At 37.4% G+C, this 14,871-nt stretch overlaps 1 protein-coding gene across 16 annotated transcripts in view; it reads right to left on the bottom strand.

The window, feature by feature from the left end:
* Positions 1 to 14,871, bottom strand: part of Apc (APC regulator of WNT signaling pathway) — a 101,121-nt gene that overhangs the window by 59,091 nt on the left and 27,159 nt on the right. For 7 of the 16 annotated variants that reach the window (XM_070036047.1, XM_070036050.1, XM_070036058.1 and 4 more), the window contains exon 2: positions 4,945 to 5,097. The exons of 7 other annotated variants lie outside the window; for them this stretch is intronic. In XM_070036047.1, the coding sequence (XP_069892148.1) occupies positions 4,945 to 5,079 (135 nt within the window). In that variant the 5' untranslated portion in view covers positions 5,080 to 5,097. Of the gene's footprint in view, positions 1 to 4,861; positions 4,881 to 4,944; positions 5,098 to 14,871 lie in introns of those variants that run through there. 2 more of the 16 variants (XM_070036056.1, XM_070036055.1) reach the window with 2 other exon arrangements.

Here is a 14,871-nt window from a genome sequence, read left to right as displayed (position 1 = left end):
TTTTTTGGTCCGGTTGTGGGGCCTGAACTCTGGGCCTGAGCACTGTCCCTCAGCTCTTCAGCTCAAGGCCAGTGCTCTACCACTTGAGCCACAGCGCCACTTCCGGCTTTTTTCTTTTTGCTTATGTGGTGCTGAGGAATCTAACCCAGGGCCTCAGGCATGCAAGGCAAGCGCTCTACCACTGAGCCAACTTCCCAGCCCCTAGGTCTCTTATTTTTAAGATTAAAAAATAACTTACTACATTTTCGATAACTAAATATTTAAAAGCAAATCACTAACTGTGCCGATCTGAACTTTTATGGTTTTTTCCTGTCCTTATACTCTGAAAAAATTACTTAACATATACATGATTTTGTAGTTTATAGAGCAACATAGATATTCTACATTCTAGCTGAGATATAAATGCTTCATTAATAATTTGCCTACAACCAGATGGAAGTTAGGAGGGTGGGAGTTGAGAATTAGCCTGGCAGACAAATCCAAGAGAATTTTATCTCCCAAAACCAGTAAACAGAGGTGTGGCTCAACTGGCAGAGCATCAGACATGGACATAAAGGCTAATGAGGACACGAGGCCCTGAATTCAAGCCCCAGCAATGGGGGGAAAAATTGCCTACAGACAATTCTTCCTCCACTATGCCATCTCTTAGCATGAATGCTTTACAGGTCTATAGAACCATATTACCTTGCTACTATGTTCAGGACTTTTAAGCCAATTAAGTTGAAATCTACCCCTGAAGGGAAAAAATATATATAGTACATAGGATAGGGTAGGTTGTACCTGTAGTTGCAGCTATTTGGATATACATACATACATACATACACACATACATACAAACATACATACCTGTGTGTATAACCCAACACACATATTACACATATTTTGAACTTATCTGGCTCCAGATCATCTAAATCCCATTACAATCTGTTTTATATTTCTATCACAGAAAATTTCAAACTCATACATTAATAGTTATAATGAATTTTCATGTATTATCAAGCTCCATTTCAATAATTATCAATTCTTAGTCAATACTGTTTTATCTGCACACCCACAACAACTTGCATTTCCACATCTCTAGCCCAGATATATCTGAACATGAATATCAAACATAGTTTTTTGGTAAGTATTTAATAATTACATCTCAGTAGGGAACCTTTCTAAACACAATCACAATGGTGTCAATTTGTCTAAAAAGTAAAATACTTCCTTAATATCCTCAAATATACCATCTGCTCATATTTCTGTTATACACATTGTCTCATCTGTCAAAACATTTGTATAGTATAATTAATCAGCAGCAAGGTAGTATCTTCTTTTGCCACTAGATGGTAATATTGCATACATTTTAGCTTTCCTTAGTTTAAATAAAATGGTTGAAGGAGACGGCTTAGCCTTGGTTGGTGGTAAATAATGGTCAAGAAACATGATCCCGGGCTGGGAAGGTGGCTCAGTGGTAGAGCGTGGTAGAGCACTTGCCTTGCATTCTTGAGGCCCTGGGTTTGTTTCCTCAGCACCACGTAAGCAGGAAAAAAAACCCAGAAGTGGTGCCGTGACTCCAGTGGTAGATTGCTATCCTTGAGCTGAAGAGCTAAGGGATATCGCCCAGGCCCAGAATTCAGGCCCCACAACCAGACCCCCCAAAAATAAGATATAAGAAACATGATCCCATACTATACAATGTATTCCAAAATCTACTAAGTGTTTTTTGTGAGAAGAGCCACTGTAGTACATTAACTTTAATCCAATGTATGAAGTAACAGGTGTTCTAAAAGTGTATTTTTACAAATCAATATTCTAATATGAAATAAAAAGGTGCTGGTTTCTGTTCCTTAAAACACATAATCTTTTAAGGAATTGATACATAACAATTTCATTTATGGTTGTAATTGCTATGAAACCAGGTGTCAATTTTGAAATATGGATTTAAAAAAATGCAGAAGCCATGTGATGAGTAACAAGCAATTCAGGATTAAATTTAGACATAGCTGAAGTTTCTATACTTCTGATGTATAATCAACTTGTATTTCACTGTAAAAATTTAAGTGTGTGATTTGGATTATCAGATACTATGCTGGCATACAGATGGATCTTAGCGTAAGGTAAAATAGTTTCCGAAGTATTTTTGTGTGTACCTGGGGCTTGAACCTAGGGTCTGTGTGCTGTCCCTGAGTTTTTGCTCAAGGTTAGCATTCTACCACTTTGAGCCACATTTCCACTTCTGGATTTTTAGTGGTTAATTGGAGATAAGATTCTCATAGACTTTCCAAGCTGGACTGGCTTCAAATCATGATCCTCAAAATCAGCCTCTTGAATAGCTACAATTAAAGGTGTGGTGAGCCATTAGCACTCAGCCCCCAAATATTTTTAAATGAATTTTAAATTTGTTCACATAGTTAAAATCTTTAAAAAGAGATCTAAGAGTTCTGGAGTATAAATCAAGATAGTCTAACTCCGAGTTCTCTGAAAAAAATATACCATATTGAAGGAGATACAAGAGGATTTTCTTGTGCTTCTTTAAACTTTCAAAAATACATGCCATATATAATGATTTGAGGTACACTGTATTTATTAATTATATGATATCAAGCTCTATTAAGTAACTAACTCCAATGGTTTTGTGTGTGTGCCAGCTAGTCGTGGGCTTGAACTTAGGGTGTGGGCACTGTCACTGAGCTTTTGTACTCAAGGCTAGCACTCTTCCATTTGAGCCATAGCTCCACTTCTGGTGCGTGTGTGCATGCATGTGTGTGAGTGTGTGTGTGTGTGTGTGAAAGAGAGAGAGAGAGAGATTCATTAGAGATAAGAGTCTCACAGACTATAGTTGTGGAGATGGGAGGGAAGGGATGATAGGGGAAAAACAAAGGAGGTGGCAACAATGCTTCATAAGAAATGTACTCATTACCTTGCTCATGTAATTGTAGCTCATCTGTACAGTATTTTCACACACACAAGAGAGTCTCATGGACTATCTTGCCCATGCTAATTTCAAACCATAATCCTCAGATCTCAGCCTTCTGAGTATCTAGGATTACAGGCATAAACACCGACTTCTGGCTGACTCTAGTGTTTTTAAGGTAAGAGATTACATAGTTTGTGGTATGGAAAAAACAATTTTATTCTACCTATGTTATTATTGGAGAGTTTTAGTACAGAAATAGAATATTAGAATAGTGAAGAATCAATAAAAAGATGAAGACAGGAATAATTTTATATAAGAACAAAAGGTCAAGGTTAATATTATGATGTTAAGTATAAAGAGTAAAAGCATCAGAAGTTATTTCCGGGATACACAAAAGCATAGAGAATAAGAGAGACTTTGAAGTGCATAGGAAAACAACTAGATAAACTAGGAAATGAATAAAGAATAAGAGTAGAAACCTGACAGGAAGAACAGTCAGGAATTAAGATGTTAAAAAGTAGGCAAGATGAGAAACACTAAAAAGCAGAAAGAACTTCTTAAAGTACACAGAGGTTAACATTTGCTGATAATCTTTAATTCTATAAAAGTATTAAATTCTACAAAAGGAAAATATGCCTAAGTAACTAGAAATTAAAACAGCTATAGTTTTAATCTTGATTATTTTGAATCTAGAATATGTTTTCCCTACTTCAGACTGAATATAACTTTTCTTGAATGTTATCACATCTTTTCAAAACTATTTGGCAAATCAGACAGGATCTGAAAGTGGCATAGAAAACATCTTCAACAGCCAAGTGATGGTGGTTCGTGTCCATAATCCTCACTACTAAGGAGGCTGAGATCTGAGGATTGCAGTTCAAAGCAAGCCCAAGCAGGAAAGTCCTTGTGAGACTTTTATCTTCAGTTAACTACCAGAAAACCAGAAGTGGAGCTATGGCTCAAAGTGGTAGAGCACTAGCCTTAAGCAAAAGAGCACAGGGATAACACCCAGGCCCTGAGTTCAAGCCCCACAATTGGCCAAAAAGAAAAGGAAAGAAAAAAATCATCTTGTATGATACCTGTATAATACAATTTAAATCCTCATTGGTAACCAGGGATCATATATCTCAGACTGTGGCGAAGTCAGGAACAGGACTTTCAGTTCCAGGTTTGTTCCTAGATCATCCATCATGGTAGCATTTCAGAGTTAACAAGATATAAAGGAGTGGAAGGGGATGGTGATATTTAATATTTGAGATCTATCCTGAAATATGAGGCTGGTTTCTATGAACTACACAGAAAACCTTGCCTCAGTACAGTAACTTTTTTTTTTTTTTTTTGGTCCGGTCGTGGGGCCTGAACTCTGGGCCTGGGCGCTGTCCCTCAGCTCTTCAGCTCAAGGCTAGTGCTCTACCACTTGAGCTATAGCACCACTTCCGGCTTTTTTTTCTTATGTGGTGCTGGGGAATCGAACCCAGGGCCTCATGCATGCAAGGTAAGCGCTCTACCACTGAGCCATCTTCCCAGCTCCCAGTACAGTAACTTTTTAAAGTTGGTCTCCTATCTCTATCTCTCTCCCTATCTCCACCCCCGCCTTCTCTGTGTCTCTGTCTCTCTCTTGTGCCAGTCCTGTGGTTTGAACTTTGGGTACTGTCCCTCAACTGTTTTGCTCAAGGCTAGTGCTCTACCACTTGAGCCACAGCTCCACTTTGAGCTGTTTTGGTAGTTAGAGATAAGAGTCCCAAGGATTCTTCTACTTGTGCTGGCTCTGAATCTTGATCCTCAGATCTCTGCCTACAGAGTAGCTAGTATTACAGGTGTGAATTGCAGATGCCTGGCTGAATCTCTTACTTTTAAGATAAAAAAATAATTTAATTTTACATTTATCTTGTTTATATGATCCACTAAAGAACTCAACATATTTTATTTTTCAAGAAAGTGTTTTCATATGTTGCTTACCATAAATGAAGGGTCTTAGCTACCCCATTTACAAGAGGATTTGAAAAGGGATAAACTACGATTAAAAGTCACAGTCTTGATACCTTCATATTAGATGCCTCAGTTTCCAGTTTTGTAAGATGACTGGAATTATCTTCTAGCTCTTGTCGAAGATTTGAGTTCTCCATCTTCAGTGCCTCAACTTGCTTTAACAACTGATCATATGAAGCTGCAGCCATCCTTGGCTACCCTTGGACCTATAAGGTTAAAAAGGATTTTGAAATTCACTACTAAAATATATAGTGGCTGCTTGTATCAAAGAAAGGGATAAAGGAAACAACCCTCAAGACATTTGAAACAAGAAAAAAATGTGTTAAATGTGCTCATTTGGTCGCAAAGCAATATAATTCAAGCAGCATCTTTCTAAGAGGATGTAATATTGGATCTTAGTTGAAGACAAGTAAGATTAAAACAGAAGAGAGAACTTTAGTAGTTAGAATACCTTTGCCTTTTTATAGGTGGATAAAATTTTTATAAAGTAAGATTTTTTTTTCTAAGTAGAGATATTTAAGATATTTAGATATATTTAAACAGATCTTATAGACAAAACCTAAGGAAAGTAATCATTGACAAGGATATAGTTAGTGATGTTAATCTATTTTTGGATTTTGATTAAGTTAAAGATTTTTAGGGCCAGAGTAGATAAAAGAGATTATAGAGCTCATCATACATTCCATTTAATGACAGCTAGTCTTAAACACCATGGTAAAGTAATTCTGAAGAGCTAACATTTTACAAAATGCTCACAAAATAAAATATCAGATAAAGACTCTAAATTAAATTTTGGTAGGATGAAGATAATAAGACAACTCTATTGAATATGTAGTCTAGGGACCTACTATATTCAAACTGAGGCTAGAAGAAAACTTAAATAAAATAGATGATCTTTGGTGTAGACTGGCAAAGAGAAGTGAAGCCAAACTTGGTAGTGATTCATAAGCCTTGAAAAAAAGTGGAGAGACAGGATAGAGATGGATAGCCATAGGATAAGAGGTTCTGGGCATGAAGAAGTAGGATGTGTTAGGATTATCAAGGAAGATTCAGGAGACCCAGATTCACTTTAGTTTAATGTCAAACATATTTTAGAATTAATAAAAATCAAGAATATAGAATTCATATTTATGTGTATGCCAGAATCAGGGCTTGAACTCAGGGTGCCAGATCTATGAAGCTTTTTCACTCACAGTTGGCACATTGCTTGAGCCATGCCTCCAGCCCAGCATTTTGCTGGTTAAGTGGAGGTAGTCTTACAGACATTACTACCTGGGCTGGTTTTAAACGATGATCATCAGATCTCAGCCTCCTGAGTAGCCAGAGTTACAGGTCTAAGCAACAGATGCCCAACTTCTTTAAGAAATTAATTTGCTACATAGTCCAGGCTGTCTTTGAATTTGTGATCCTCCTGCTTTATTTTTAAGTGATGGGTTTGTAAGGGGACATCACAACAGTTGGCTAAGAATAATCCTTAATTATTTAAAGGCTAAAAGTATCATGTCATTTTTACACAAGCAACATTCAAAGATCTTGAGGACTGGGAGTGTGGCTTAAGTGGCAAAGTGGCCTACAAGCAAAAGGCCTGACTTTGATCCTTAGTACCATAAATAATTAAGGGTATAAATTAATGAATGAAACTTGTGTGATCACATTATGGCTATCATATCTTGTGAAATGGGGAAAACCTGACTTTAAATACACTGGAAGTATAAAAACATCAACTTATTTTCTGTAGTTTTCTACTACAGAGATTCCTCACTATGTAAGTACAGAATAGGAGGAAAGAAAGCCAAAAACAACTTTTCATTAGAATTTTATCCAATGCTTACTGAAAAACAAGTGTAATAATAAGGCAAGAAGGCAGAAAGATTTCACAGGCAAAAGATAATTAAGATTAGCCGGGTGCCAGTGGCTCACACCTGTAATCCTAGCTACTCAGGAGGCTGAGATCTTGAGGATCATGGTCAAAACCAGCCCACGCAGGAAAGTCCATGAGACATCTCCAATTAACCACACCAGAAAACCAGAAGTGGCACTATGGTTCAAATGGTAGAGCACTAGCCTTGAGGTGAAGAGCTCATGGACAGCGCCAGGCCCAGAGTTCAAGCCCCATGACCGACAGGAAAAAAAAAAAAAAAAAAGACAATTAGGATTAAATGTGGAAGGACCAGCGCTGGGCCTAGAATTTTTTCTTTTAATAGAACTGTTTTTATTGTTTTGGTGTAAAACAAAGATATATCTGTCAGCACTTCCAGACTGTCCTAAAATAAGAAAATATCAATAGAAATCCAGGAAACTGTAATGTTGAAAAAACGAACTTTACAACTTTGGCGGGGGGGGGGGGGGGTGCGGGAGATGGGAAGGGATGGGAAAGAGAAACGAAGGAGTCAACAATGCTTGATAAGAAATGTACTCATTATCTTGCCCATGTAATTGTAACCCCTCTGTATGGTATTTTCACAATAAAAAATTAAAAAAAAAAAGAAATCCAAGAAACCAGATGAATTATAAGAGACCACTTAACTCTATGCAAACAAATCTGAAAACCTACATGAAGATAAGTAATATAACTTAAGATAATTTAAACATCTTAACCAAAATTGACCTCATAAAGAAATGAAAGAAATCTAATAAGCTTTACAGTAAAAAGTTGTACTACTAGAAAACTGATTAGTATTACTTAACATATTAATATACCTATACAGAAAAAATATGATCATGCTGAAAATGATGAAAAGACATTTTACAAATTCAATAGCCATTTCTGTTGTGTATACTAAATAAAAAAAACATTTTGGGGCTAGGAGTATTATAGTTGTGGTAGATAGATACTTAACATGTACAACTCCTTGGGTCCAATTCCCAGCACTAACCAACCAAATAAACAACCAACCAATAAAAAACAACCACAAAAATTCCCCTGAACTCACTTAATATGACACATATCAATTCTAAAACCAGCACTGTACTTTCCACAGAAACACTATATATTGTCCAAACTAAAGGAAGACCCATTTTTTTTTACTAGACTATGATTTACCCTGACAAATGAAAGGCAAACAGCTGTGAGTATAATTGGCAGATAAATTAATTATATGCCTTGAATATATTAAAAATCAATTAAATATTATTTTTAAAACAGTTTACCAAAACATTGTAGTACAAAGCAAACAGAGATATTTCCTCTGGCTGGGCACTGGTGGCTCATGCCTGGAACTGGAACTGCTCAGTAGGCTGAGATCTGAGGATCACTGTTCAAGCAATAAAAAAAAAAAAAAAGTCCATGAGACTCTATTTCTAATAAACTACCAAAAAGTCAGAGTGGTAGGAAGCTAGCCTTGAGCAAAAAAATCTAAGGGACAATGCCCAACCCCCCTATTGAGTTCAAACCTCAAGACAGGCACTAAGAAGAAAAAAACAACAAGAATATTTCCAAGAATATTTTACAGACATAGTCCAGATAGATAAAAAAATTCCCATTTATACTTTTAAGTGAATATATATATATATATACATATGTAATCCATAAACAAAAAGTACACAAAACACTGTGGAAATCTATAAAGATGTTTCTGACAGACAAAAAAGTAATCCTAGACTCAGAAGGCTGAGATCTTAGGAGAATCCTGATTCAAATCCAGGCAGGATGTCTTTAAGACTTTTTTTTTGGGGGGGGGGGGAGGTCCAGTCGTGGGCCTGAACTCTGGGCTTGGGCGCTGTCCCTCAGCTCTTCAGCTCAAGGCTAGTGCTCTACCACTTGAGCCACAGCACCACTTCCAGCTTTCTTTTTTTTTTCCTGCTTATGTGGTGCTGAGGAATCGAATCCAGGGCCTCATGCATGCAAAGCAAGCACTCTACCACTGAGCCACCTTCCCAGCCCTCTTTAAGACTCTTATCTCCAACTAACCACCAAAAGGCACAAAGTGGAGCTGTGGCTCAAGTGGTAAAGGATTAGCCTTGAACAGAAAAAAAAAAAAAGAAAAAGAAAAAAGCTCCGAGACAGCAAAAGTTCAGACAGCATCAAGGCCTTAAAAAGTTCAAACTCAAAAAAGAGAGGAAAGATTTAAAAAAAAGAGAGAGGAAAAAGAAAAAAACACTCAGGACTGGTGTGTGCACACACAAGCACATAAAATAGACTTCAACAAATATCTGTACCTGAAGATTTAACATCATAAAGATGTTAAAGATTTCCTCCCTAAATTGGCAGATATTTTTTTCTGTAAAACTGTTTTACAGGATCAAAAAGAATGTCATTTAAGGCTTTTCCCCCCCTGTAGATAGCCATGTGAAAAATTAAAAAAAAAAAAAAACTAAAACTAAATTAACAAAAATAGGACAAAAAGTCAGGGGCTCAAGCTTGTCATCCTAGGCCTAGATCAGAAAGATTGAGTTTGAGGGCAACCAGGGAAAAAAGTAAATGAGACCACGTCTCCACCAATAAGCTGAGTGTACATGGGAAGTGTAAATAGGAGATTTAGGCAGGCCAGGGCTATATGCTCAAGTGTTCAGAGTGCCTGCCCTAGTAAGCACAAGATCTTCAGTTCACACTCAAAAAAAGAGAGGAAAAAGAAAAACCATCATAGAATACCTGTTACATATTAAAATACTATACAAAGCCTTTATAATTAAAATAGTATATATTGCTGGACGCCTGTGGCTCACACCTGTAATCCTAGCTACTCAGGAGGCTAAGATCTAAGGATTGCGGTTCAAAGTCAGCCCAGGCAGGAACTTTCTTGGGACTCTTATCTCCAATTAACCTCCAGAAAACTGGAAGTGGTGCTGTGGCTCAAGTGGTAGAGTGCTTGCCTTGAGCTGAAGAGCTGAGGGACAGCGCCTAGGCCCCATGACTGGCCAAAAAAAAAAAAAAAAAAGAAAAAGTAAAAGGAGTGAGCCTTGGGTCTTGTGCACATGTTTGTTCCATAACTGATCTACATCCCTAGAACAGAGATTTAAATGTTTTAAAATATTTCACTTCAGCGGGAGCCATGGTTCACACCTATAATCCTAGTACTCAGGAAGCTGAGATCTGAGGATCTGGTTCAAAGCCAGCCTGGGCAGAAAAGTCCCCAAGACTTTTTGAGTATCAAAAACCAGAAGTAGTGCTCAAAGTGGTAGAGCATTAGCCTTGAACAAAACAGCTCAGGTACAGTGCCCAGACTCTGAGTTCAACTAACCAAAAAAAAAAAAAAAAAAAAAGGCATTACATTTTAATCATGGTAATAGGTTTCTTTTTAAATAAAGACATTCAAATGGCATATACCCTCTTCTGGCGGTGTGGAACATTATTTTAATTATTTTGTTAACTGGGTGTATGGCCCAACCCGAGCTCTCTGAAGTAAGGATGTCTCTGAGTAGATAGTAGATTGAGTTGTTAGGACCCTTCAAATGGGAAGGTTGTTGGAAGGTACAAAAACATTTGAAAAATAATGAGGTTGAACCAGTCAAGGTGGCTCATTCCTTTAATCCTTGATACTTAGGAGGTAAAGGTCAAAGCCAGCCTGGACAGAAAAGTTCACAAGATTTCCTATCAATAAGTAAATTCTAGGTATGGTGGTATGCACTTGTCTTCCTACCTATTCAGGAAGTGTAAATAAAAAGATTTCAGGACTGGAGGCATACCCACCTAGCAAGCACAAAGTCCTGCTGTTCAAGCTCCAGTACTTCCAAATAAAGTAAAATAGAATAAAATAAAAGAATGGACTGACCCAGGAATGAATTCAAGGTCCTATCTAAAGAATTAACTAAAGCAAAAAGGGGTGGGAGGTAAGGCTCAAATTAAAGAAAGCCTACCAACCAACGGTGAGACTCAGTGTACCATCAATACAACAATAATGACAACCACCACCACCACCACCACAACTACCATCACAAGAGGATGAGAATGCAGATGAAGCTCAATGGTAAGAGTACTTCTTGCTTATTTAGATGTGCAAAGTCTTGGGTTCAATTCCCAGCATATTATAAATAGATTTTTATAAGTGAAAGGTGCCAACCATTAAAGTCTTATGGACATCCATCCTTTAGTAAAGATAAATGGACGGACAAGGATTTTTAAAAAACCACTTTAAAAAAAAGCTATATATAAATAGAAACTGCTTCTAGAAAGAAGGTCTGAGGTATGATAAGAAGTCTTCCTTTTTATTGTGTACCCTTTTGTAGAGTTTGAAGATCAAAACAAAAAGTTCTATTCAGTAGAGAAGGCAGCCAAAAGATATAATATAAATGGAATTTAAAAGATGAGAAACTGACCCCAGAAGGGAAAAAAAAAAACCACATAACAACTTTACAGTTCTGTATAGTTAATAGATGCAGTAATGGTTAAACATTTCTCCCCACCCTCCCAATCTCCCAAAACATGAGGGAAAGTGTCAGACACTTTCGACCTTTTTTTTGGTCAATCATGGGGCTTAAATTCAGGGCCTGAGTGTATCCCTAAGCTTCTATGCTCAAAGCTATGTTCTATCACCTTGAGCCACAGTGCTATTTCTAGGTTTCTGGTGGTTATTGGAGATAAGTCTCATAAACTTTCCTGCCTTGGCTGGCTTCGAACTGCAATCCTCAGATCTTAACCTCCTGAGTAGGTAGAATTACAGGCATGAACCATCAGCACCCAGCTCTCTACCAAATTTTTTAAGGCAAAAATAATTCCAACCTTATAAAGTCTTCTTAGAAGAAATCAGAAATATTCTACAGTGCATTTAATACTGTCAATATAATTGTGCTATAAAAGTCAAAAGTTTCATGGAAAAACTAATACAGGCTATTATTGTATGGGAACAAAAAAATCAGAAAAATATACAATACACAGTGAAGAAAATGTACAGAAACAAGGTGAGATTATTTTAATAATGCAAACATAGCTTAATGTCAGTGTCATTACTACATTAAAGAAAAGCGCTATAGGTAAAGAACAGGTAAAGAAAAAGTTTGATAATAGTCAATATCCACAGTGAATATTGTTTATATGGTATAACGGAACTATGAAGATACCTGAACCTATAATAAACATTGTTCTTAATATTAAAATGTCAGATACATCTCTCTTTAAAATGAAGAACAGAGGCATTTTCTTTAAAGTATCACTATTACAAAAATATATTATTTATGTGGTACTGTGGAATCAAACCCATGGCCTCATGCATGCTAGGCAAGCACTACCACTAGGCCAGTTCAGTTATCACCATTTTTATTTACCACAATCCTAGCAATTCTAGTAAGCACAGTTAAGATTTTTTTTTGAAATTCAAATAATTGGCTGGAAAAGGAACAAGTACAAAAACTGAACAACTTTATCAGATTCCAAATAAATAAGCCAATTAAAAGTTTTAATTCCAAGTGCCTTTATACCTCAGTCATTTTAGTTTTTTTTTTTTTTCTCTTTTTAAGAACAGCAACCAATGTAAGATCTTACTCACTTTTTCCCCCCTTCCCATTTTTCCAATGCAATCAGTTGCTGTGACTTTTATCTTTGGGCTTGCCTGGGACCTCAGTCCTACCAATCTCAGCCTCTATATAGCTAGGATGACAAGCATATGCCACCACACCCAGCTCTGGGTAGAGAAGAGGTTTTGTGAATTTTCCTGCCTGTTCTGGTCTTTAGTTAGGATTACTGGCATAAGCCACTAGGTAGTTGGCCTTGAGTAAATTATTCTTTTGGTGCCAGTCCTTAGGCTTAAACTCAGGGCCTGAGTACTGCCAGCAGTTTACCACTTACTTGAGTCACAGCTCCACTTCCAGCTTTTTGGTGGTTAATTGGAGACAAGAGTTTCACATACTTTATGCCAGGGTTAGCTTGGAGCCAAGATCCTCAGGTCTCAGCCTCCTGAATAGCTAGGCTTGAGCCTTTGGTGCCTGGCTGAATACATGATTTTTGATATAGGGTCTCAGACTATGTAGCTTAGGCTAATCTATAACTTGAGATCCTCCTGATTGAATCTCCCAAGTGCTGGAATTTTAAGTACTATACCACATACAGCTATAATGCAGTTGTAGAGGGACTTGAAAGGCAGTACAAAGACAGTATTCCAGGAAAAAGGACACTATGATTAAAACTCAGATGTTGTGGGGAAACAGAACTTTAGGTGAAATATAGTATAAAGTAATCAGGGCAAACAGGGAGGTAAAGATGTAAGTATGAATTGAAACAATGTGACTAGGTGACCAGACAGTATAAGGAGGCTAGGATCTAAATAGAGTATTCACAGGAGCAGTGTTATAACAGGCCTAAGAGGTACAAAGGAAAACTCTGTAAGGGAATTTTGCTTTAACATTTCTCAACAATTATGACAGACTATATCAGAAGTAACTAATGCAATTTACATAAATTAAGTGAATAAAACCAATAAGCTAAAAGTATCTAGTAAAAAATATATATCTTAATACTACTCAGTGGAATCTGCCTACCATCTTAAGAGACATAACGAATCTGGTAAGTGAAAATCTGAAGTTACTCCTCTAAAAGTAAATTCACAAAAGTATTATTTTAAAAAGTAACTTTAAAATGCTTTAATTTAAAAAAGATAAAGAACTGTGTTTGTGCCAGGCGCTTGTTGGTGGCTCAAGCCTATAATCCTTAGGAGGCTGAGATCAGAGAATTGTGTTTCAAAGCCAGCCTTTCTTATCTCCAATTAACCACTCAAAAACGGGAAGTGGCGCTGTGACTCAGTGGTAGAGTGCTGGCCTTGAGCTAAAGTACTCAGGGACAGCACCCAGGCCCAGATTTCAAGCCCCATGACGAAAATGACAAATGGAAAAAAGAATTATGTTTGTATACCTATGGTTGACACAATAACCTTGCAAAGATATCCATGTCATCATAATCCCCCAAGCCTGTAAGTGTGTTACCTTATATGGCTACAGGGACTTTGCAGATGTGATTAAGTAAAAATCTTTAAACAGATTTCAGATTTTCCTAGACTGTCTGGTTGGCACCAATGTCAAGGACCTTGTTTTCACAAAGAGGCCAATTAGTCAGTTGGAGATACAGAAGGTCACAGTACAAGATTGTGTGTGTGCGTGAGTGCGCACACACGCGCGTTAGCACTTGGGGTTTGAACTCAGGGAGCTGTCCCTGAGCTTCTTTTGCTCAAGGCTAGTGCTCTACAACTTAAGCTACAGCTCCAATTCCAGCTTCTTTCTGTGGTTAACCAGAGATGAGTCTCATGGGTGTTTCTGCCTAGGCTGGTTTCAAACTGTGATCCTCAGATCTCAGCCTCCTGAGTAACTAGGATTACAGGTATGCACCACCAGCACCTGCTTAGAAGAGAGATTTTGTATGTTGCTGGCACTGAAGATGAAGAAAGGCACTATGAGCTAAGAAATTCAGGAGGCTTCTAGACACTAGAAAAAGAAAAAAAATGTATTATTCCCTATGACCTTTAGGGAAAAGGTAGTGTTACTGATAACTAGATTTTGGTTTGGTAAAACCATTTTGAACTTCTGACCTCAAGGAATGGAAGACAGTATGTCTCTTTTTATTTAAACCATAAAATTTGTGGTCACTTGTTACAACAACAGAAAGTGATGCCAACACAGGGATCCCTCTCGTAGGGCTAAATTCCAGTGAAATCTTCTTACTGGTCTATAAGATGATCTTAAAAGTTATCTATGAATTTGTTGATTCTACTCCTTTAAGAAGTGGAGCCTATTTCATTTCTTTTTTGGCCCAGACTTGGTGACTCCAAATGACCATAATATGGTAGAAATGATGGTGTGCAGCTTAAAACCAGGTCATAAATGGTTTCTTTCTAGTTCTTGTTGTGTTCCTTAGGGGAAGAAGGCTGCCATGTCACAAAGACATTCATGCAGCCCCACTGAGAGGCCCAGATAGTAGGGAACTAAACCCTCTTGCTGAGAGCCAGGGAGAAACAGAGACTATGTCAATGAGTGATCATGAAACAGATCCTCTAGTCTGATCAAGTCTTTCAGATGACTGCAACTTCATGAGAGATTGAGTTAGACAACCTACTAAGACA

The sequence above is a fragment of the Dipodomys merriami genome, unplaced genomic scaffold (genome assembly GCF_024711535.1).
Source record: "Dipodomys merriami isolate MVZ:Mamm:240054 unplaced genomic scaffold, mDipMer1.0.p SCAF_27, whole genome shotgun sequence".
Classification (NCBI taxonomy): Eukaryota; Metazoa; Chordata; class Mammalia; order Rodentia; family Heteromyidae; genus Dipodomys; species Dipodomys merriami.
Note: the sequence above shows the minus strand (reverse complement) of the source record. Positions and strands in the feature narration are given on the sequence as shown.